The sequence below is a fragment of the Grampus griseus genome (assembly GCF_964374135.1).
Source record: "Grampus griseus genome assembly, chromosome: 6".
Taxonomy (NCBI): domain Eukaryota; kingdom Metazoa; phylum Chordata; class Mammalia; order Artiodactyla; family Delphinidae; genus Grampus; species Grampus griseus.
This window is the reverse complement of record NC_139000.1, coordinates 107,386,677-107,411,414: the sequence shown is the minus strand read 5'-3', so window position 1 is coordinate 107,411,414 and position 24,738 is coordinate 107,386,677. Positions and strand designations below refer to the sequence as shown.

Genomic DNA, 24,738 nt, shown 5'->3' with positions numbered 1-24,738 from the left:
GGTTTCTTGGTGGCGGCTGCAGCAGCCTTAGCGTCTCATGCCCGTCTCTGGGGTCCGCGCTTTTAGCCGCTGCTCGCACCCGTCTCTGGGGTCCGCGCTTTTAGCCGCGGCTCGCACCCGTCTGTGGCGCTCCTTTAAGCGGCGCTCTTAATCCCCTCTCCTCACGCACCAGGAAACAAAGAGGGAAGAAAAAGTCTCTTGCCTCTTCGGCAGCTTCAGACGTTTTCCCGGACTCCGTTCCGGCTAGCCGTGGTGCACTAGCCCCTTCAGGCTGTGTTCACGCCGCCAACCGCAGTCCTCTCCCTGCCGTCCGAAGCCGAGCCTCAGCTTGCAGCCCCGCCTGCCACGGTGGGTGAGCAGACAAGCCTCTCGGCCTGGTGAGTGCCGGTCGGCACAGATCCTCTGTGTGGGAATCTCCCCGCGTTGCCCTCCGCACCCCTGTTGCTGCGCTCTCCTCCGCGGCTCCGAAGCTCCCCCCCTCCGCTACCCGCAGTCCACGCCTGTGAAGGAGCTTCCTAGTGTGTGGAAACCTTTCCTCCTTAACAGCTCCCTCCCACTGGTGCAGGTCCTGTCCCTATTCTTTTGTCTCTGTTTTTTACTTTTTCTTTTGCCCTACCCAGGTACATGGGGAGCTTCTTGCCTTTTGGGAGGTCTGAGGTCTTCTGCCAGCGCTCAGTAGGTGTTCTGTAGGAGTTGTTCCCCATGTAGATGTATTTCTGGTGTATCTGGGAAGGAAGGTGGTCTCCGCGTCTTACTCTTCTGCCATCTTCCCCTCCCTCACCATTCTTATTCAACATAGTTTTGGAAGTTTTAGCCACAGCAATCAGAGAAGACAAGGAAATAAAAGGAATCCAAATCGGAAAAGAAATAAAGCTGTCACTGTCTGCAGATGACATGATAATATACATAGAGAATCCTAAAGATGCTACCAGAAAACTACTAGAGCTAATCAATGAATTTGGTAAAGTAGCAGGTTGCAAAATTAATGCACAGAAATCTCTGGCATTCTTGTACAATAATGATGAAAAATCTGAAAGTAAAATCAAGAAAACACTCCTATTTACCATTGCAACAATAAGAATAAAATATTTAGGAATAAATCTACCTAAGGAGACAAAAGACATGTATGCAGAAAATTATAAGAAACTGATGAAAGAAATTAAAGATGATACAAATAGATGGAGAGATATACATGTTCTTGGATTGGAAGAATCAACATTGTGAAAATGACTGTACTACCCAAAGCAATCTACAGCTTCAATGCAATCCCTATCAAACTACCACTGGCATTTTTCGCAGAACTAGAACAAAAAATTTCACAATTTGTATGGAAACACAAAAGACCCCGAATAGCGAAAGCAATCTTGAGAACGAAAAACGGAGCTAGAGGAATCATGCTCTCTGACTTCAGACTATACTACAAAGCTACAGTAATCAAGACAGTATGGTACTGGCACAAAAACAGAAAGATCAATGGAACAGGATAGAAAGCCCAGAGATAAACCCTCGCACATATGGTCACTTTATCTTTGATAAAGGATGCAGGAATGTACAGTGGAGAAAGGACAGCGTTTTCAATAATTGGTGCTGGGTAAACTGGACAGGTACACGTGAAAGTATGAGATTAGATCACTCCCTAACACCATACACAAAAATAAGCTCAAAATAGATTAAAGCCCTAAATGTAAGGCCAGAAATTATCAAACCCTTAGAGGAAAACATAGGCAGAACACTCTATGACATAAATCACAGCAAGATCCTTTTTGACCCACCTCCTAGAAAAATAGAAATAAAACCAAAAATAAACAAATGGGACCTAATGAAACTTCACTGCTTTTGCACAGCAAAGGAAACCGTAAACAAGACCAAAAGACAACCCTCAGAATGGGAGAAAATATTTGCAAATGAAGCAACTGACAAAGGATTAACCTCCAAAATGTATAAGCAGCTCATGCAGCTCAATAACAAAAAAACCAATCAACCCACTCCAAAAATGGGCAGAGGACCTAAATAGACATTTCTCCAAAGAAGATATACAGACTGCCAACAAACACATGAAAGAATGCTCAACATCCTTAATCATCAGAGAAATGCAAATCAAAACTACAATGAAATATCATCTCACACCAGTCAGAATGGCCATCATCAAAAAATCTAGACACAATAAACACTGGAGAGGGTGGGGAGAGAAGGGAACCCTCTTGCACTGCTGGTGGGAATGTGAATTGGTACAGCCACTATGGAGAACAGTATGGAGGTTCCTTAAAAAACTACAAATAGAACTACCATATGACCCAGAAATGCCACTACTGGGCATATACCCTGAGAAAACCATAATTCAAAAATTGTCATGTATCAAAATGTTTATTGCAGCTCTACTTACGGTAGCACAGAGATGGAAACAATCTAAGTGTTCATCATTGGATGAATGGATAAAGAAGATGTGACACATATATACAATGAAATATTACTCAGGCATAAAAAGAAACGAAATTGAGTTATTTGTAATGAGGTAGATAGACCTACAATCTGTCATACAGAATGAAGTAAATCAGAAAAAGAAAGATAAATACTGTATGCCCACACATATATATGGAATTTAAGAAAAAAAATGTCACGAAGAACCTAGGGGTGAGACAGGAATAAAGACACAGACCTACTAGAGAATGGACTTGAGGATATGGGGAGGGGGAAGGGTAAGCTGTGACAAAGCGAGAGAGAGGCATGGACATATATACACTACCAAACGTAAGGTAGATAGCTAGTGGGAAGCAGCCGCATAGCAGAGGGAGATCAGCTCTGTGCTTTGTGACCACCTAGAGGGGTGGGATAGGGAGGGTGAGAGGGAGGGAGACGCAAGAGGGAAGAGATATGGGAACATATGTGTATGTATAAGTGATTCACTTTGTTATAAAGCAGAAACTAGCACACTATTGTAAAGCAATTATACTCTAATAGAGATGTAAAAAAAAAAAAAAAAAAGCTTGGCTGTGTGTCCCTGGGATGTCAGGATGCCTGTGTTCATTTCCCTCCTTCCTGAGCCCCAAGGCCCATGGTGGTCCCAGGACTGGATTCAGCGTGGTGTGGGGAGCAGCTCTGTTCTTAGGGGAGGCTCACAGCGTCACCTGGACGCAGGCCCTAGTTTGCCCAGGACAACATTCTGCGGAGCTCGAGCGGAATGTGCTTTCATATAAACAGTCAAGTGCTCTAAGGATTTGGAGTGGAAAGAAGTGACAGAGCCCCCCCCCCCTTTTTTTTTTTTTTGCTCTCACTGTTGTGGCCTCTCCCGTTGCGGAGCACAGGCTCTGGACACGCAGGCTCAGCGGCCATGGCTCACGGGCCCCGCCGCTCCACGGCATGTGGGATCCTCCTGGACTGGGGCACGAAGCCGTGTCCCCTGCATCGGCAGGCGGGCTCTCGACCACTGTGCCACCAGGGAAGCCCGAGAGCCCCTTTTTTTAAAGCCAGAGAGTAGCTTGGAAAAGGACCAGGGGGTGTAATGGATCCCAAGGTCTTCCCAGGAAGTAAGCTGACTGAGGGCTGCAAGTCACATCTGCCCACAGCCGCCCTTCCTCCTGTCCACACCCTGATGGGGATCTGGTGACTTGCAGGTGTCCTAATCCTGTTTGGGGCCCTCTTCCCTCACAGTAAGGACTTTCTGTTCTTTCTCTCTGGTTTTTAAGGGGAGAAGAACCGCCACAGAATTGAGAAAAGGGAAGTGTTTGTTCAAAAGAGGGGAAGTGGAAGCTGGTGGTGTTTCATGCTGAGACCACGAGTGGGATTGTGACTGGCTTTGTAACAGCATAGCTCATGCTTTAAACCATTTGTACTTAGTTTGTCCTGTTTCAGGATGCATGTGGATGTGGACAGAAAGCAAGAGATGGTGTTCACTGGAATGCAGGGGCATCTGTCTGTCCCCACAGGAGGAGAAATCTGATTCCGTATTCTCTGGCATCTCAGCAACCTCCGGACCCTTAGAAGGAGAGGTCCGTTGGGAGATTGATTGGAGTTAAAATCTCAGTTTTAATTGGGGCTCTTTGTGATGTGGAGGTATTTTGGGCGGGTTTGAGTGAACTGGACTTGTCTGGCATGGACTGCAAGTGGGGAGAGGAGAGGAGACAGGGAGGAGGAGAAGGGTGGGGCCTCTGCTGCCTTCTGACTGGCAGGCACCCTCCTTTCACTCTGGACTTCCACCCGGGGACACGAGTGCTCACCAGCTCCATTTCACAGGTGGTGAGACTGAGGCTCAGTGAAGGCGGGTACACAGTTGTGAAGTAAGCGGAATCCAGCCCCACTCTCATCCTCTCCAGCGGCTCCGGCGGCTGTTGACCACTTGAACTCCAGCCCAGATGCTCTCCTGTGATGCTGTGGCCCCGGCGGGCGGGCTGCGGCTGCAGGGAAGGCCCCATGACCAGACTGGAGTGGTGATTTATACTGCACCCTGACCCCAGGCTCACGGGCCCGGTTCTCACTGAGGCCAGGGATGAGCAGGGAGAACAGTTGGCAGGAGCCGTGGAGCAGGAAAGGAGGGTGGACCGTGGGGCAGTTGTCAGCACGGCAACTGAGAACCAAATGGGAGCTGCCCACGTTCCCCGCCCCCGCGAAACCAGAGAATCCTTTCGTCTTTTTTTTGGCTGTGCCACGCAGCTTGCGGGATACCAGTTCCCGGACCAGGGGTGGCCAGGGATCGAACCCAGGCCCTCGGCAGTGAAAGCGCCAAGAGCTAACCACCGGACCGCCAGGGAATTCTAGAAACCAGAGATCTGTGCAGTCCGGTTGCGTGGAGGGGTCCCACGCTCCACGTGAGCGGCCGGCTAAGTCCGCAGGGGGCCCTGGGGACGCTCCTGTTTGACACACGGGGAGTGTTCTGCGCGGATGGCCTCTGATTTCCTGAGGACCCTGCCATGTTCCTGACACCTGGACAGGTAGTGGTGAGAGCCTAGGGTGGCGACCCTTCCAGGTGCGATTCTGACGGGCCCATCAGCCAGGCCTCCCCCTGCCTGGTGGGTCCAGACGCCCTCTTGTGGGGAGCACACTTCCCATCTTGGGGCAGTGTTAAGATGCCAGGGGTAAGTCAGGGTGTCTATATAAAGGAACCCTCTGCTTTGCGTCTCTGCCCAGAAGACTTTTAAAACAGGCCCCGGACAGCTCTGTCGCCCCTCCTGCCACACGCGGACACGGCAAGACGTTTCCTAACAGTTTGGAGGCTCCTGACACAGGGTCACGTGAGCATCAGCTTCCCCATGAGTCACTGAAAATGGGAAGGTTAAGCATTCTGAGCAGGAAGTCACTGGGGAGAAGGCATCTGATTGGAAACAGAGCGTTTGGGGGCTCATCAGAACAAGTGTTCTTTCAGGTGGGTGGCTCCGGGTCTTTGGTAGCACCAGCTATTATTCTTCCTTAAAAAAAAAAAAAACCCACAAATATAACATGCTCATTTTAAAAAAATATATATATATATATGTAACATGCTCGTTTAAAAAAAAAGGCGGCTATATAGTGAAAATCAGTTTCTTGGGACTTGTGTATGTTTTTCTCGATGTTTTGCACGAATGACAGGGATAAACATGTACGTGGCTTGATGGGCTCACACTTGCCATGACTCACCTGCTGCTTTGCTCCCCTTCACTTACTGTCTGTTTTGGTCTTTTTTATCAGTACAGTGTGATTCACTTCAACTAGTTCATTTCTTAATGGCTGCTTTTGTATTCTGTTATTTAAGCATTTACCACAGCTGTGACAGTTAATGTTATTAGTTGCTTTCTTTCCGGTCTTCTGCGAACACCAAGAATGTTTAGTGAACACCCGTATACCGGTATCTTTCGTCTTGAGGCTTGTGGGATACATTTCTAAATGTCAAACTGCTGAGTCAAAGGGCATGCAGTTAGGAGAATTGATAGAGTTTGGGTCATACCTACCACTGGGTATTCATCAGCGTTAGCGTCTGTTTTCTCTACACGTCTAACCCCAGCTGAAAACTTTCCACCCCTGCCACCTTTGCCAGTCTGAAAGATACATACCTCTTTGTTGAGCATCTTAAAGTATCTGTTGGCCTTCTATAGTATTTTCTGTACATTTACTGTATATGTCCTCTGGCCATTTTTCTATTATGCTTTTTCTATTCTGATTTTTTGAGTCCTTTGCGTATTAGGGAAACAGAACCCTAAGTATTTGTAAGGACTGGTTTTTGTCCATTTGTCACTTTATATTTTGTTTTTTTCTAGCAGAGAGGCTTTATTTTCATGTAATCATTTTCCCCTTTAAGATTCTATTTGATGTCGATCTTAGGCATTCCTCACGCCAATGTTACATTTTTAAAAGTGCCCTTATTTTCTTCATACAACTTCTGTTCTTATTCAAGATCTTTGTTTCATGTAGCACTTTTTGTATAGTAAAGACTTGAGGCTAAAGATTGAGTCTTTTGGGGTTTTTTCCCCAAAATGCACAGCCAGTTGTGCAGGCATCATCCACCAAGATGTGCTGTTTCCTCCCTCGTAGGATGTGCTTCCAAATGGCCCGTTTAGTTGATGCAGCTCTTCCTGGGCTGGCGTCACCCAGGATTTATCATACGTTTCCCACCCCAGACCTTCAGGCCTCCATCACTGTTCTTCTCCAGAACTGTCTGGCTATCTTCACACATGGATTCCTCCAAGTTAATTGTTGCTTAAGCAACAATTAAGTTAGGTTTTCCCCTGAATATAAATCACTGTGTGGAAGGCAGCATGTTCAGTGCTGTCACCTACGTCATCTTCATGTACCCCTCACAAAAACCTGTGACCCGAGGTGACCCAGTGACCCTGCTGTTCCAGCCCGAGGTCAGGGACAGGAGATCCCAGCACGCGCACGCGCGCATACACACACACACACTCTCTCACTCTCTCTCTCACTCGCTTACTGAGTGGGCATCTCACGAGGCCCTGCAGTGCCGTGGCGCCCAGGTCACATTTCTTGCTCTCATCAGAGCTTCTTGCCTAAGAGTGTGCCTCAGAGGCTGAGCTGGAAGTTGGCAGTCTCCTGACCTGCAGGCCAATCCAAGAGCTAAGGCCTTGGTGGTGATGGGATGGCTTCCCTTCTCGGGAGCCCCGTCTCTGAAACTGGAAGCAGAGCCCTTGGCTGACTGGAAAAGCCACGGACAGTTCCGGGAGGCCTGTGCCACCGGCCAAACCAGCTGTTTCCCAGCTCTCGAGACGGCACGCGTGGGGCTGGAGGTGGGCTTGTGTTTGCTTGTTTGGTGTCCAGAACGTGGCTCATGAGATCGATCTTCTCTCGCGTGTTTGTCATCCCACTGGTCTTCCACTTGAGACATGATCACGGGGAAAGGCTGTTTATTCCTTGGGAGCACAAACTTGGGAGAAGTCACAAACTTTGTTCCAGGAACCCATGGAGAGGCAGGTTGACCACAGTGGGGAGGGCACTGGATTCGACTTTGCCTGAAGGTCCGGGTTTGTCCATTTGTTTGGGATGGACTTGTTGAAACTGCTTGTCGCCTGGGCCCTGGGGTGGGTTCTGACAGATAGCAGAGCGGCCTCGGCCCCGACCTCCCAGCTCACGAGATAGTTGATCTACAAACCATGCAGTGACCAGCATCATTTCAGACTGTGAGCCCTGCCCTGGCCCTGCAGCAGCTCTAGAGCTCTAGAGCTCTAGAGACCGGGTGACGTGGCGTCCTGCCAGCATCCAAGGAGGCCTCACGCACACAGCACAGCCCTTTCTTGGCTTTCTCTCTCGTGCATGCTCCCAGCCACCTGGAGGAGAAGCACACAGTCTGTCTTAGCCATTCAGGCCATTACAACAGAATGCTACAGACGGTGGCTTCCAAACAAACTTACTGCTCACAGTTCTGGAGACTGGGAGCCCCAGATCAGAGGCCAGCATCGGCCAGTGAGGACCCCCTGCCTGCTCAGACTTTCCCTGTGTCCTCACATGGAGGAAGGGGGGCCAGCGAGCTCTGTAGGAGCTCTTTTATAATAAGGGCAGTAATCCCATTCATGAGGGCTCCACCCTCATCATTCCCCAAAGGCCCCACGTCCTAACACCATCACCTTGGGGGGTAGGATTTCAACTTGAATTTGGGGGCGTGGGACACAAACATGAGTCCATTTCACAGTCCTGCATGCTATGGGCAGGGGCTGGGACTTGGAGACAAGGCTTGAGAGCACATGGTCACCGAGGCTTGAAGGCTGTCTGCTGACACCTCAGTTCCAGAAGAGGAAACTGAGGAACACAAGGGGGCAGGTGGTAGAGCCAGGACGGAATGGGATCCCTTTGACCACTGGGTTGTTTGTGGCCCCAGAACAGTGCTACCTGAGGTGACACCTTGTGTGTGTCAAGCACTTGAACTGAGGGAAGAAGCATCCTGATGTCTTGTGTCCTTTCCTTTCCAGGTTAATCTAGGATCCAGTTTCCAAAATGTGGCGGCTCCTGGCCACACTCAGCTGCCTGGTGGTGTTGACCAGTGCCTGGAGCAATGTGCATTTCCCGCCTCTGTCAGATGAGCTGGTCAACTTTGTTAACAAGCAGAACACTACGTGGAAGGTGGGCTGGGAGCCCCTTCTGTGTACTCTGACTCCTGAGGGAGGGGCTGCAGCTATGGCCCACGGGACAGCGTGTCCTAGACAGTTGATCTGATTCATAGACCTGGCCACTGAGGCCCACGCGCACCGCCCTGTCCCCTTCCCTGGTGTATGTGTTGTCCGTGTGTGAGAGTGTGTGAAGGTGCATGGGGGAAAACCAGCTCTGGAAGAGTTCACCACCGGGTAGACACTGTAACCCCACCGTGGTAGGTGTCACAGCCCATCAGTACCACCAACTCCGTGATTCTGCCCAGCCCTGAGGCCCGAGGCTACAGGAACAGAGGGATGAGGGATAAGCCATGTTCAGGGCATTGGAGGGTCTCTCGTGACGTCAGCAAGTGGTATAGCTTGGGGGAGATCCCCACTGGTCTGAGAGCTGCCCACTGCCCGTGCGGTCACTCTGGGCCACTCCCCGCCTGCTCTGCAGATGCCTGTCTTAATCCATTCAGACGGCTGTAACAAAAGCGCAGAGGTCAGTGCCTGTAAACCGGAATGTGTTGCTTGCAGTTCTGGAGGCTGGAGATCCAAGATCAGGGTGTTGGCACGGTCGGGTTCTGGGGGGGCCCTCTTCCGGGTTGCAGGTGGCTGACCTCTTGTGCCTTCACTTAGCCTGAGGGGTAAGCTAGCTTTCTGGAGTCGCCTTATAAAAGGGCACGATCCCATTCATGGGGGCTCCACCCTTGTGACCTAAGCACCTCCAAAGGCCCCACTTCTTAACACCATCACATTGGGGTTAGGTTGCAACATGAATTTTGGGGGGGACACACATTTGTTCTGTAGCAGTGCCCCAACCCCCTTGCTCTGCGGAGGTGGAGGGGCCCCCGGCCTTGTCAGGGCTTGTGTGGGTGGTGTGCGTGCTCCACCCCGTCTCTGGAAACATCCCCACCCCGCTGCCGCCCCGTGTTGGTGGGTGACTGCTATGGGTGCGGCTGTCTTCCAGGCTGGACACAACTTCTACAACGTGGACCTGAGCTACGTGAAGAAGCTGTGTGGCACCTTCCTGGGCGGGCCCAAGCTGCCCCAGAGGTGAGTGCCCACTACTGGGGAGGACGCACAGCTACACCAGCACTGCTGCCATGGGAGCAGAGATGCTTGGCACAGAGGGTAGGGGGAGGCAAGAAGGCTTCCCTGGCATCTGTAGGCCTCACTGCCCCCAGAGCTGCAGGGACTCTGCCTGAGGTACAGGGGCTAGCCACCGATGCCAGAGTTTCCTACGGTGCTTCTCCAGGCGTCCCAGCTGCAGTGGGAAAGGCCCCAGGTCTGGGTCTCCAAGACCTGAATGGACCCAATCTTGAATAATTTAAGGAAAATCTAAGAAAAGCCATATGATCTGCTGTTAATGTTTTTTTTTTTTCTGGAAAAGTCTGCAGTTTCTGTTTTCATGTAGATACTACTCTTGAAGGAAGTGTTAGAAAAACCTAATAGGATGGGATAGTTACGTTATGGGGACCATTACACAGTTGTGAAGGTATTTAAAAAATGATGAACCTGGGCAGATGTTTGATTCGGGGTCGGGTTGGGGAAGCAAGAGATACAATTATCTGGACCCTGTGGCGAAAACTCTTCAAAGATATCCATAAAATGGGTGTAGAAAGAAACGTACAGAAGAGTAAGTTACGTGGAGCAGTAGAACCTATTTTGTTTTAGAAATTCCAAGGGGGGAATTCCCTGGTGGTCCGGTGGTTAGGACTCCACGCTCTCACTGCTGAGGGCCCGGGTTCGATCCCTGGTTGGGGAACTAAGATCCTGCAAGCTGCACGGCACAGCCAAAAAAAAAAAAAAAAAAAATTGTGTTTAAATAAATAAAATTCGAAGGGGACACCCTTGCATACGCCCTCCTTTGCATGTCCTTGTGCCTGGCCCCTTCTAGGTGACCTTTGCGGGGATAGGAGAGTGGGTTCTAAGGTGACAGCTTGTGACAGAGACCTTCCTTTTTCCAGAGCTGCCTTTGCTGAGGGCATGATTCTGCCTGAAAGCTTTGATGCCCGGGAACAGTGGCCAAACTGCCCGACCATCAGAGAGATCAGAGACCAGGGTTCCTGCGGCTCCTGCTGGGTGAGTACCCTGCTGGCCGGGAGGGCTGGGGCCAGGGGACAGGTTGGGGTGGGAGAGACCAGGGGAGTTGAGGTTAGACCAGCTGTGACTAGGCAAGTCACAGAAGGTTCCCAAGTCTCAATCTCCACCAGTATAAAAACAAGAAGGATCCCTAAGGTCGTGAATCATTGCAGGACCAGGCGGAAGAATCAGTACATGCAGAATGCCCTGTACAGGGCGTGTCCCACGTATGGGTTGTGAAGCAGTTTTTATTTCTGTTTGACACACTGTCCCAGGCCATCAGCAAATACCATTAACTTTGAAGAAGCATCCCATCTGTATCAATGGCTACCTTAATTGTGTTTGTTTGGGTAAAATACACGACATAAATTTAACCATCTTAATCATCAAATGTACCACCCAGTGGCGTTGGGTCCATTCGGGTTGCTGTGCAGGTATCACCACCTCTGTCCACAGAGCCCTTCATTGTGCAAAACTGAGACTCTGTCCCCACGAAACACTAACTCCCATTCCCCTCTCACCAACCCTCAACAACCACTCTTCTGCTTTCTGTCTCTTGTGGTTTTATTCCAGGGTAACTCGCAGGGTGGGATTGGGAGGAGGGGTTGAGTGGGGACGGCAGTCCGGAAGCACGTGCAGTCACATTCTGCACTGCTGAGGAGCCCCTGGGACATTTTTTTTTTTTTTTTGCGGTACGCGGGCCTCTCACTGTTGTGGCCTCTCCCGTTGCGGAGCACAGGCTCCGGACGCGCAGGCTCAGCGGCCATGGCTCACGGGCCCGGCCGCTCCGCGGCATGTGGGATCTTCCCAGACCGGGGCACGAACCCGCGTCCCCTGCACCAGCAGGCGGACTCTCAACCACTGTGCCACCAGGGAAGCCCCTCCCTGGGACAGTTTTATAGCTCACCCAGGGTATGGGGGGGTAGGTAGGTGCTTGGAAAGGGAAAGTACATTCTTAAGATTCATGAATGGGTAACTGGTCTGTTTCGTGGGTACCAGGAATATGTCAGCGAAGGTGTTCATCATTGTTTGGGGACTAACAGAACATAGAGGCTACCAGACCCTAGTGATTATTAAAATCTAGTAAATACTAAAACCTTTGATGACACAGAAGTGATTGACTGCACCGTGCATTCCTGGGTAGGGTCAGCAGAAGAATCGGAGGAACTGTAAGGGCCCAAGGGGGAATCGGTCACGCTAACAGCTCTGTGCTCCACCCCCCCCCCTTTTTTTTTTGGTCTCTCACTATTTTAACTAGTCTGGGTACCTCATATGTAAGTAGATTCATACAGTATTCGTCCTTTGTACAAGCTATATTTTTATGTCAGAAACCAAAGACCGCATGTTTCAGCAGCGAACTGAATGCCCAGGTAGAGGTTTGGGGTGGACTTGTCTCTTGATTTAATGCCCAGCTTGAGTACCAGGCCCCTCCGCTGCCGTGGAGAGGGACCAGCCACCAGGAAGGCACGGGGTGCCTGATGTCGCCCCCCGGGTGGAGGCTGGAGGGCCCGCAGTGCAGGATGGGGCTCAGTGTGCCGGTTCTTGCAGGCGTTCGGGGCGGTGGAAGCCATCTCTGACCGGCTCTGCATCCGCAGCAATGGACGTGTCAACGTGGAGGTGTCCGCCGAGGACATGCTGACCTGCTGTGGCGAGGAGTGTGGCGAGGGGTGAGTCGGAGGCCCTCGAAGCTGCCCAGCAGACCTGCGGGTGGGCGCTGGCCGGGGGGCTCCCTGCGGGTGGGAGCGCCGCTCCCTCAGGCAGGATGACGCCTCTGCTGAGACACGATGGGGACCCGGGGCGTCGGAAACCAGGCCGGCCGCGCAGAGCTGGGTGTGGGCCATGGGGGCCAGACACAGGTTCTCCGCACAGGCGGCTTAGCTTCTGGGTTTTGTTGTGCTGGTTCCCTTCCTGCTTGAGGAAATGTAGTGGTCTCTGGGGCTTGTCTCCTCTGTAATTAAGGGTGGTGGGCTCCCAGATAAGCCACGTTCGTAACCAGATCCTGTCTTCTGCCAACTCTGCCCTTGCTTCTGCAACAGTGGTTCTCAGATGCGGCTGCGGATTAGCAATACCTGAGAGTTTAAAAAAAAAAATGCCTAGGTCTCACCCCACAGCAATGAAATGGGAATCCCTGGCATTGGTGTTCTGTAAGAGCCCCAGGGGATTCTAACGTACTGCCCTTCGAGAACCGCTGTCTAGACAGAAGACAGAGCCTGATTATGAAAGTACTTCCTGTCTGCTGGGGGCGAGTCCCTGCAACAAGTGGCTGTCGGGAGGATGAATGGGGCATTTGGGGGTCTGGGAGAACTGTCGCGCCAGTTGCCAAAGGCAGTGGTGGTGCACTGGGCTGTGGTCTGGGAGCAGCGAGAACCACTCTCACCATAAGTTTAACCAGTGGTTCTTTTCTCAGCTGTAATGGCGGCTTCCCCGCTGGAGCCTGGAACTTCTGGACGAAACAAGGCCTGGTGTCCGGGGGCCTCTATAACTCACATGTGGGTGAGTGTCTGCCCTCAGCCCCCATCTGGCCAGATAGATTTTATATGCAGGAATAATAGTGGTCTCATTTTCCCCTATAAAGTAGAGGTTAAGGGTTGAGGGCAGGAATGCTGGGCTGAAAATCCAGGTCGAAAGACAAGGCAGCCTTGTGTATGGCAGTTAGCAACAGGAGGACAGGGTCAGTGCCGCAGACTTGAGGCTTCTGTTCCCGCGAGCCGTCGCCCCGATTCTTCACTCTGGCCTCGACGGGCCTCCTCCTGACACCCACCTTTGTCCTTGGCCCTCCAGGCTGCAGGCCCTACTCCATCCCCCCCTGCGAGCACCACGTGAACGGCTCCCGGCCCCCGTGCACGGGGGAGGGCGACACCCCCAAGTGCAGCAAGATCTGTGAGCCCGGCTACACCCCATCCTACAAAGAAGACAAGCACTTTGGTAAGCGGGGCGGGCGCCCCCAGTGCACCGGCCGGGGGAAGCCAAGGAGGGAAGACCAGGGCTTTGGGGTCTTAGGTCAGGAACACAGAATGGGGCCTATCTTACGGGACGGAGCAGCACACTGCATTCTGCCCGTTTCCACCCTGAAGTCTGCGGGAATGGTGTCTTAGAACTCCAGCCTAGGAAGGAAGAGACCAAAGGTCTCATTTCATGGGGGAGTAGTCTGCCCTAGAATCCTTCTGGGTGCTGCCTGCCCTGTTTCCAGGGTCTCAGGCCCCGTGCGACCCTCTGTGGGAGGCGCCCTGCCTGACTTGGCCGGTCTCTTTGCAGGATGCAGTTCCTACAGCGTCTCCGGTAGCGAGAAGGAGATCATGGCGGAGATCTACAAAAACGGCCCAGTCGAGGGGGCCTTCTCCGTGTATTCGGACTTCCTGCTGTACAAGTCTGGTGGGTCTCGACCCCTGGTGGCAGCTGGAGGGGGAGGGAGGGCTGGGTTCCCGGCTGGCAGGACCTCCTGGGGGGAGGTGGGCCTCCAGGGGGAGGTGGGGCCACACGCCCCTGGCTGCTCCTTGGCTGGTGGTAGAGCTCTCCGCAGCGGAAAGGCCAGCTCACATCTCTCCTTGGGGAGCCTTTCCATCCCCGCCTCCATTGCTTCCTCATCGCATTCACGTTGGCCTTGGCAGAGTCTAAGCGTCATGCCCAGCACCCAGTGGATGAGGAAAGAGGGAGCACCTTGCTGTGGGGATTCAAATGGCCGGGGACAGGATGGTCCCCGCCTGAGAGCTTAGAAATCCCCCATTCCAGACGAACAGTCTGTGCTGAGGGCTTCTGTCTCATTTTATATGCTGCTAGATCGAAAACTCCAAAGCTCTCCAATCTTATAGGAAAAAAACCAAGGTGCCTGGCAAGAAAAATGATAAAGTTGGTGGTTCTTAACAGTCTCCACCAGTATTATATGAGAGGACGCATTTCCAGTTCGACGAAGTGATTCACCAGTGAGGCGGTAGCCTGGGGGTCCTCAGAGCACCTTAGCCAGCATCTTTCTGGGTCATCAGCACTGCCAGCCCAGCCCCTCTCCCACAGCACCTCTGCAGGGTGTGCCCCAGAGCAGCAGTGAAACTAAGCCACGGAACCCTTTCGACACATCATTACGTGAAGTCACTGTATGTAACACAGTTAACTGTTGGTATTTTTATTAGAATTTACAACTTTAGTTTTAAAGGGAACCAACAAACACATTTGATTGGCCTCCATCTTAATATTTACCTCCTATAGTGTGTTTGTTAGGCTTTCAAAGTAAGTAATTCCAAAATGTTGTGGGAACCCCTGGAGCTTCTTGTGGAACGCCAGGGCCGGTCCTTTCCTCCGGCCCCGTCCGTCCTGCCCGGGGTCACCAGTGAGCTGGAGGGGTGCTGTGGCAGATGGGGCGGCTGCCCGGCCTGACCGCTGTCTCCTTTCCCAGGGGTGTACCAGCACGTCACAGGAGAGATGATGGGAGGCCACGCCATCCGCATCCTGGGCTGGGGAGTGGAGAACGGCACCCCCTACTGGCTGGTCGGCAACTCCTGGAACACTGACTGGGGTGACAATGGTGAGCGCAGCCCCTTCCTGCTGAGAGTAGGGCCCCCTGAGCAGGGCACAGCGGGCGTCCTGTCCTGCTCCGCCAGCTGCGCAGGTGCCAGGGAGCCGGGGCTTCCACGAGGGCAGCCTCTGATCCCGGGAGGGTGTGTGCTGGGCCTGGGTCCCCACAGCACCAGGTGCAGGGGCCGGATGCGGGCTGAACGGAAGCCGGCAGAGCACCTTGTGGGCCGGCTGGTGACAGCTTTGGGGCTGGTTTGTGACTTCCGTTTCCCCGTTTTTCAGGGGTGGGTCTGGATATGTCGGCAAAAGCCAAGCACTCTCTAAAGGCGTCTTCTGCTCTCTAGGCTTCTTTAAAATCCTCAGAGGAGAGGATCACTGTGGAATCGAATCGGAAATTGTGGCTGGAATCCCATGCACTCGTCAGTACTAGAAGATGTAACTCCTGTGGGCCTGTCCGCCGGCCCTGGGGCAGTTTTTCCCTAAATACCGCCATTCAGACTGGGGATGAGATGCAGGAGTAGGAATGTCTGAGTTTTAGCCAGGGCCTGAAGGACTGGGTCAGGCCGAGCCTCATGTCTGCCATCCGCACTGTCTTCCAAGGAGACGCAGCCAAGGCCAGCCCAGCGGACGGGCTGCTGTCACGACGCAAGCACTTAGGCAAGTAAGCGTCTGCCGAAGCAGAGCGAGCCTCTGCTGTAGACCAGCTGTGTAGTGCCTGCTGCCCCCGCCTCTGCGTCACCAGGGAGCAGGACAGACCGGAAGGGTTTGTAGTTTCCCAAAGGAGTGGGAAGCAGCGCTCTCCTAGCTAGATGGATTCCCACCCAAGCAGGCAGCTTTCTGGATCCGGAATAGGTTGAGAAGAGATAGATAGTGGGGGCAGCCCTTTGGAGAAAGCCACGTTCTCCCAGGGCCCCTGCGTCTGTCGAGGTCTGCAGCGCTGCTAACCCTCGCTGGTCTTGTCCTTGGCATGAGTCTTAGGTTTTCTGTTGTGTGCTCCTCGGCTGATCAGGTGGATGAGAGTCTGCTGGTTGGAAGAGCTGTACTAGTGGTACAGATTGTCTCCTTCAAACTCAGTGGTTGAGATTTCTCTTACCTGCTGCTCTCTGATGGCCCTCTGATACCACAGTCTGGGGAGAAGCCGGCTTTTACTGTTTTGAAATCACTGCTTCACCCTGTTAATATAACAAAGAAAAGAATGACTGACTGCCAATAAAATGCCTCTTCTTCAGTGTGAAGCCTGCGTCCTGGTGGCATCTCGAAGATTGTTTGTCACGGTCTGTAGACATTTAGCTGCTGTCTCTCCTCATGGATCTGGGTGCCCTTGAACCTCTAACCAGGGATATCTTGCCTGGGTTGAGTGGAACAAAATAAATACCTAATTTTTAACTTCACTGCTGCAGCCATACCTTCAAACCACAGCACCTCCTCTCCTTACTTTCCTGTCATTCTCATCAACCCTTTTCTATAAATCTACCACCCCACACTGCCCCAACCCTCGATGAACTCTGTGCCTGCTTAATTAAAGAAGTAAGAACTCTTACCTCTTTTTTTAATTTTACCAACTGCACACCAGCAGTGACCTGAGGGTTCCTGCAGGCGTGGTGTGCTGGTGGTGTAACCAGTCCTGCTGGAAGACCAGCTTCCCGGGTCGGGGCAGAGCCCGTGTGCAGTTATGAGCTCCTGCCTCTTGGGACGCTCGTTAAGAACTGCTGCTTTGCATCATCCTAATTACCCGTACACAACGGGAGGACCCCAGTTAGTTCTCCAGGGAACAGGAGGCTGAATCTCCACCTCTACCCGCACCCCGGCCTGTCAATACCCCAAGTCATTTCCCTTCCACAACTGGGAGTGGAACCAGCTCTTTCCAGAAGCACAGGAGGTTTAACTTCTGATGTGCCCCAGAAATTAGGATCAGAACTACCTCAGATACGCTCTTGAACACCTGGTGAACATCACTGCAGGAAAAACTGGTGAAACTCATAGTACTTACAGAATGTTTAACAAGGGTTAAAGCTACAAATTCTTCATTGCAGTATCTGTACAATTTCAGCTAGGATACATTCATAAGCTCAGTGAAGTTCTAACATTTTCTACCCACTCCCAAACTGCGTTGAATAATTCTGTTTACTACTTTCTCCAATTACTACTTTCTCCCCTTACCCACCTCCATCCTCACCCGAATGCCAGCAGAGATACACTAAGTGAACCGAACTGGACCTCGGGGCATCTTCGTGCTTGGCCTGAGGAGTCTGTTAGAAAACAGAAAGCAATGTTTACGATTGGGATTGCCGCCACTACTTCAGGACACACTACCCCACTACCACCACCTCATTGCCTCAGTTCAGTAGGTGGGAAGTTTTTCTTGGGTGCCCCCAAACAAGATGACAGTTGGAAGTGACAGTGCCTTTTCGTTTACATGGAGAAGGGCGTATTTTTGTTCAGATTTAGAAGGGTGAGCAAAGGTAGTCCAACCTTTCCCGTTCCTTTAATAGGCATCAGAAACTGTACTTGGGAGCCTCAGGAGTGGTCCATGGACCAACAGCATTGCCATCTCCGAGGTTCTTGCAAGAAATGCACAATTTGGGGACAGACCTGAATCTGCATCTGTAGTTAACCAAGACTCCAGGTGACACGTTCACTATGGTTTGAGGAACGCCTTAGAGCAGTGGTTCCCAAGCTGGTCTCCTGACCAGCAACATTTGTGTCACCAGGGAACTTGTTAAAAACATAGGTTTAGGGGCACCTCCCCAGATCCACTGAGAAATCTAGCAATCTGGAACCTTCAAGCAGTTCACTAAAGTTTAAGAACCAGCCTTAGAGCTCTGTTTCCAAAACTAAGAATAACCTAGGGCTTCCCTGGTGGTTAAGAATCCGCCTGCCAATGCAGGGGACACAGGTTCGAGCCCTGGTCCGGGAAGATCCCACATGCCGCGGAATGGCTGGGCCCGTGCGCCACAACTGCTGAGCCTGCACTCTACAGCCCGTGCCCTGCAACAAGAAGCCACCACAATGAGAAGCCTACACGCAGCAACGAAGACCCAATGCAGCCAAAAATAAATTAAAAAAAAAAAGAATAATCTAGAATGCCTGTTAATTAACAAATGTCTAGCCACCCCTCCTCCTCCCCCTACACCCGTGGCCACAGAGAAGGGGCTCAGTAGATAGAAGAGTGGCGCTTGCAGGTAGTTGTTTCCCAGGGCAGGGTGTGGGTGTGTGTGCAGGTCTCAGCTAGGGCTCCAGAGAAAGTTCCCCAAATGGGGTTAGGCTCTGTTAAGTTTCTTGATTTAAAGCCCTGGATTCAGATAGGTCAGATATTCCTCTGAGGAAAACTTAAAATCTCCCACTGTATGAGTCACGTAGACTATGCCAGGGATGCTGTACATTTAATTACTTACCTTAAAAGTGTGGAGTAGACGGTGGGGTTGCCAGATTAAGCAAGTAAAAATACAGGATGCCAGGGCTTCCCTGGTGGCGCAGTGGTTGAGAGTCCGCCTGCCGATGCAGGGGACACGGGTTCGTGCCCCGGTCCGGGAAGATCCCACATGCCGCAGAGCGGCTGGGTGCGTGAGCCATGGCCGCTGAGCCTGTGCATCCAGAGCCTGTGCTCTGCAACGGGAGAGGCCTCAACAGTGAGAGGCCCGCGTACCGCAAAAAGAAAAAAAAAAAAAATACAGGATGCCAAATCAGATTTGAATTTCAGAAGTCATTTTTTAGTATAAATATGTCCTGTGCAGTATTTGGGACATAATTATACTAAAAAACCATTTTATCCGAAATTCAAGTTTAACTGGGTATCCTGTATTATCTGGCAATTGCAGTAGAGAAAACATTTAGAAGGGAAATGTTCTTCCAAAGGAGTGGGCATGCGAGCTAAGACCTTTATAGCTTTACAGCTGGGAGGGACCTAAAAGATCATACAAACCACCAGAAGCTCAGAAAGCCCCACAGCTGAGCCAGGAGAGAAGCTTCCAACGCATCCACCTCAGACCAAGGCTCTTTCCAGCGGGTTGTCCCGTGTCCTACGTGAACTGCAGCAGAACTAATAGATTTCAACACACAAATCTTAACACCTACCTTGGAATCGCAAACCAAGTTTTGATGCTTAAATTACTCACTGCTGAGTCTGGCTTACAGCTGGGCTCTAAGTGGTAAGTGACTTTGGCTTCAATGTGGTGACTGGTTCATCCAGGACTGAGTCTCAAATGAACCAAAACAGTCCACGGTCAGGCGGCGGCCCACACGAGAAGAATCAGTGTGGGTATGTTTGTCACAGTGCAAACAACGTTACTGCTGGAACATAGCTCCTTCAGTGACTAAGTCACACACAGCTGCAGCAAAAGAGGACTGACAATACACTACACACCAAGAGCACAGCTTCGGGAAAGTACTGTAATGCCCTGCGACAGGGATTCTCGGCCCGAGGGGCTTTTTCAAACACCCCTCTGAGCTGAGACTCTTAGGGAGTCACTGGGTGGGCACAGCCCAAACCTCGGCGATGCTGGGGGGAAGAGGGAGGTGGACCACCGTGCTGGGGGAACTGGGCTAAGTGCCACTTGGCTTTCAAGCCAATCACCCGAAAACATCTGCCTTTCTTGAGAAACAAACAGAAAAAACCCCCAAAGCTGAAAATACCGTCCGAATGCAATAAAACTTCTGAATGCAGCTAAGAGAATCAGCTAGAAGTAGAGCAGGCTGGCGGAGGTGATGCCCTTGCTCCCTTCCCGGCAGGCACAGCGCAGGGTGGGGAGGCCAGGTCCCTGCTTCCCAGTGGCAGCAGTGGCCACCGTCCCTCAACCAGTAACTCCAGCCTGGAGTTCCGTACCTGCCACGCTCACCCAGGCTTCAAGTGAACTGCCCTTGACAAATGCCGAGTAATTCAGTTCTTTATTATAAAAGTCTCAAAAACGTCAGCCTGAACTGGAAACCAACCTGCTACGATGGGACCAAAGGCGATCCTGAAACCTCAACTTTTAAATGAGGAAATAATGCTAACCCCACCCAGAAGTTACTTCCTAGCCTTCACGTGCAGAAGACAGTCTGCATCCTTAGGAAACGGGGGAATATTCCTAGAACTCTAAACATTCACATCTACTACATTCAAGTCCACTGAAGAAAACAAAAGGATGAGAAAAACAGGAACAGAACAGAAAGAAAATGCACTTCACTTTCTACTAGGATAGGTATTCAAAGGTTGCTTCAAATTAAATACATTTAATTCTAGCCCGTATTCACATTAAGCATGATCTCTCTGCAGGCCTGGATGCAGCCCTGACTGTGACCCACAGCAGTGGATGCTCAGCCCTCAGTCACCCCGCCCAGGTGGGCACAGGTGAACACAGGTGGCCAAGGCTGAAGTGTCCTTTCCCTTTAATCTTATCTTCACCACATGTCACAGTTTCTAAAGTTCTAGGCCCACAGAGTTCCTTGAGGAATTAAAGCAGGAGGGAAAAAAGGGGGGAAGCCCACATCCATCCCTGAAGAGAAGGTCAGTCCATTCCCCAGGGTGTTCTGTCTCCCGACCAAGCCCAGTCAGCGTTCTCCGGTCTGAACATAGTCCTCTGTGACCTGGGACAGGGTGCTCAGATACTGCCAGCTCAGGGCCGCCAGGAGCATGACAAACGACAGGTAAATGGGTGAGTAGTGGCTCCGAGAGATGAGCTGACAGTTGGGAAGATTCTGTGACCTGATCGTGGAGATGATCTGCCTTGTTTTAGTAGAACATGGGTCGGAGTTGGGGATTCTGTGATAAATCTGTGGAAGAAAGAGAAGAAAATAGTAAGTCCTAGGAACTTTATAAACATCTCTGTTCACTTCTTACCACAACCTGAAACAGGTAGGCATTTTACGCCCATTTTACCAATGAGAAAAACTGAGGCTCAGAGAACACAAAAGCAATAACCCCAAGTCACTCCACTAGTAAGGCAGGATGTCAGCGGGGCCTGTGTGATCCCACGGGCCATCCCGGAGCAGCAGGGTGGCCCCCAAGAGCCCCACCCTCAGAACCTCGCAGAGCCAGTGACATCCACGTTGCTCGCTGAGGCTACAGCAGAGCCACACGGAGGAGGAAACACACTGCAGAGACCGGGCACGGGCACTCAGGAGAACGCGATGGACCGTGAGGTGTGCGCAGCAGGCGAGAACAAAGCAGGGCCCCCGAGAGTCACCCTGGAGGCCTCCCAGTCCCTGCACACCCTCCCCTCCGAAAGCTCCAGAATCCGCGCTGAACCCAGGCCTGCAAACACTGCTCCCGCTTAGGTCAGGCCCTCCCACCGGAGCTTCCAAATCGAGCTCCTGCCTCTGTGCTCGAACCCTAAAGCCACTCACCTGCCCCACCACGCTGTCACCAAAGAGACACAAAACCCCTTCGGCGTGACAGCCTCGGGGGTTCCCTATCCCCGGCCGCGCGAGGCCTGAGCTCCTGAGCGTGCACCTGGCCCTGCCCAGGCCCCCGCGCATGCCAGCAACAGTTGCCGGTGATCGTCTTCCGTGTGCGATGCTGCTGTTTCTGTTCCCTCCCCGCTCACACCATTCCCTCTGCCCCCGGGAACGCTCCTCCCACGTGCCGTCGCCGGGCTGAGTCCCACCTCCACCCAAGTCTCGGCCTAGGTAGCTGTCTTCCATGTCACGCGGCCCGAATGCCTGGGTCGGGCCGAGGGCCCCCTCGGGTATATACTCTCCCCGTCGCCCACGCCGGGCCACCATCTGCACGTCGCCCTAAATGGACCGAAGACCTGAAGGCACCGTGGCTTACTTGCCTTTCCATCTCCGGCCCAGCCCTGTGCCCGGCACAGAGCAGGCCCTCGATCAACGTTTCCTGCCTCAAACCAACCGACCCAGAGGTCATTAAGGTGGGAAGCGATGGGGACCTGAGCCCAGACGGAGGCAAAGTGGATGAAGAGGACAGAGCAAGCATCTATAAAATTATTATCTTCAATTTTTCCATTACACAATGGGTATGTTTTTCCCACAAACGTTCTCTTATATTCTTGCCCCCGTAACCCCAAAAAGCACAGCTACAATTTAGTATAGCGAGGAAATAAAAGAACATGCTGACAGGAACACGCCAATGACATCTAACATCTAACGCGGTACTACGAAGCACAGCTACAGAGAGAAGACCACACGGAGAGAAACTATAATGTCTTCTCAAAACACTGTAGATAATGGAATTATACTTACAAAAATAGGAAAAACAAAAATAAATCAAAATTCCCTTACATTATCCCCCCTTGCTTTGTCCTTATTAGCCTATACATATAAATGTACAGTCACATATTAATACATACATTAATGTAATATGATATACTGGTGTAGTTGATTCCTGGGTTTATTCCAGTAATGCAAGGATTCTTCAATATACGCGAATCAATCAACGTGATAAACCATATTAACAAATTGAAGGAGAAAAACCATATGATCATCTCAATAGAGGCACAGAAACTTTCGACAAAATTCAACACCCACTTATGATAAAAACCCTGCAGAAAGTAGGCACAGAGAGAACTTTCCTCAACATAATAAAGGCCATATATGACAAACCCACAGCCAACATCGTCCTCAATGGTGAAAAACTGAAAACATTTCCAGTAAGATCAGGAACAAGACAAGGTTGCCCACTCTCACCACTCTTATTCAACATAGTCTTGGAAGCTTTAGCCACAGCAATCAGAGAAGAAGAGGAAATAAAACGAATCCAAGTCGGAAAAGAAGACGTAAAGCTGTCACTGTTTGCACATGACATGATACTATACATAGAGAATCCTAAAGATGCTACCAAAAAACTACGAGAGCTTATCAATGAATTTGGAAAAGTAGCAGCATAAAAAATTAATGCACAGAAATCTCTGGCCTTCCTATACACTAATGATGAAAAATCTGAAGGTGAAAGCAAGGAAACACTCCCATTTACCACTGGAACAAAAAGAATAAAATATCTAGGAATAAACCTACCTAAGGAGACAAAAGACCTGTATACAGAAAATTATGACACTGATGAAAGAAATTAAAGATGATACAAACAGATGGAGAGACATAACATGTTCTTGGATTGGAAGAATCAACATGGTGAAAATGACTCTACTACCCAAAGCAATCTACAGATTCAATGCAATCCCTATCAAACTACCACTGGCATTTTTCACAGAAGTAGAACAAAAATTTTCACAGTTTGTATGGAAAAACAACAGACCCCGAAGAGCCAAAGCAATCTTGAGATCGAAAAACGGAGCTGGAGGAATCAGGCTCCCTGACTTCAGACTATACTACAAAGCTACAGTAATCAAGACAGTATGGTACTGGCACAAAAACAGAAAGATAGATCAATGGAACAGGAAAGAAAGCACACAGATAAACCCACGAACATACGGTCACCTTATCTTTGATACAGGAGGCAGGAATGTAGAGTGGAGAAAGGACCGCCTCTTCAGTAAGTGGTGCTGGGAGAACGGGACAGGTACATGTAAAAAGTTTGAGATTAGATCACTCCCTAACACCATACACAAAAATAAGCTGAAAATGGATTAAAGGCCTAAACGTAAGGCCAGAAACTATCAAACTCTTAGAGGAAAACATAGGCAGCACACTATGACATAAATCACAGCAAGATCCTTTTTGACCCACCTCCTAGAGAAATGGAAATAAAAACAAAAATAAACAAATGATACCTAATGAAATTTCAAAGCTTTTTCATGAAAAAGGAAACCATGAACAAGACCAAAAGACAACCCTCAGAATGGGAGAAAATATTTGCAAGTGAAGCAACTGACAAAGGATTAATCTCCGCAATTTACAAGCAACTCAGGCAGCTCAATAACACAAAAACAAACAACCCAATCCAAAAATGGGCAGAAGACCTCAATACACATTTCTCCAAAGAAGATATACAGACTGCCAACAAACACATGAAAGAATGCTCAACATCATTAATCATTAGAGAAATGCAAATCAAAACTACAATGAGATATCATCTCACACCGGTCAGAATGGCCATCATCAAAAAATCTAGAAATAATAAATGCTGGAGAGGCTGTGGAGAGAAGGGAACCCTCTTGCACTGCTGGTGGGAATGTAAATTGATACAGCCACTGTGGAGTACAGTATGGAGGTTCCTTAAAAACCTACAAACAGAACTACCATATGACCCAGCAATACCACTACTGGGCATATACCCTGAGAAAACCATAATTCAAAGAGTCACGTACCAAAATGTTCATTGCAGCTCTATATACAATAGCCCGGAGATCGAAACAACCTAAGTGCCCATCTTCGGATGAATGTATAAAGCAGATGTGGCACATATATACAATGGAATATTACTCAGCCATAAAAAGAAATGAAATTGAGCTATTTGTAATGAGGTGTATAGACCTAGAGTCTGTCATACAGAGTGAAGTAAGTCAGAAAGGGAAAGGCAAATACCATATGCTAACACATATATATGGAATTTAAGAAAAAAAAATGTCATGAAGAACCTAGGTGTAAGACAGGAATAAAGCCACAGACCTACTAGAGAACGGACTTGAGGACATGGGGAGGGGGAAGGGTGAGATGTGATAAAGCAAGGAGAGGCATGGACATATATACACTACCAAACGTAAGGGAGGTA

The 24,738-nt window shown here is 50.5% G+C and overlaps 2 protein-coding genes across 4 annotated transcripts in view; one reads left to right on the top strand and one right to left on the bottom strand.

The window, feature by feature from the left end:
* The window catches only part of CTSB (cathepsin B), a 29,170-nt gene extending 12,645 nt beyond the window's left edge, over window positions 1-16,525 (top strand). The window contains exons 2-10 of the mRNA XM_082656649.1: window positions 8,385-8,535; window positions 9,514-9,599; window positions 10,514-10,628; window positions 12,177-12,295; window positions 13,036-13,121; window positions 13,410-13,553; window positions 13,884-14,000; window positions 15,016-15,144; window positions 15,479-16,525. Coding sequence (XP_082512775.1) covers window positions 8,410-8,535; window positions 9,514-9,599; window positions 10,514-10,628; window positions 12,177-12,295; window positions 13,036-13,121; window positions 13,410-13,553; window positions 13,884-14,000; window positions 15,016-15,144; window positions 15,479-15,564 — 1,008 coding nt within the window. The 5' untranslated portion in view covers window positions 8,385-8,409 and the 3' untranslated portion in view covers window positions 15,565-16,525. The remainder of the gene's footprint in view (window positions 1-8,384; window positions 8,536-9,513; window positions 9,600-10,513; window positions 10,629-12,176; window positions 12,296-13,035; window positions 13,122-13,409; window positions 13,554-13,883; window positions 14,001-15,015; window positions 15,145-15,478) is intronic.
* A 2,390-nt stretch (window positions 16,526-18,915) lies between these two features.
* FDFT1 (farnesyl-diphosphate farnesyltransferase 1) overlaps window positions 18,916-24,738 on the bottom strand; it is a 39,020-nt gene continuing 33,197 nt past the window's right edge. For 2 of the 3 annotated variants that reach the window (XM_082656578.1, XM_082656577.1), the window contains one exon: window positions 18,916-20,885. In XM_082656578.1, the coding sequence (XP_082512704.1) occupies window positions 20,664-20,885 (222 nt within the window). In that variant the 3' untranslated portion in view covers window positions 18,916-20,663. The remainder of the gene's footprint in view (window positions 20,886-24,738) is intronic. The other variant, XM_082656579.1, reaches the window with a different exon arrangement.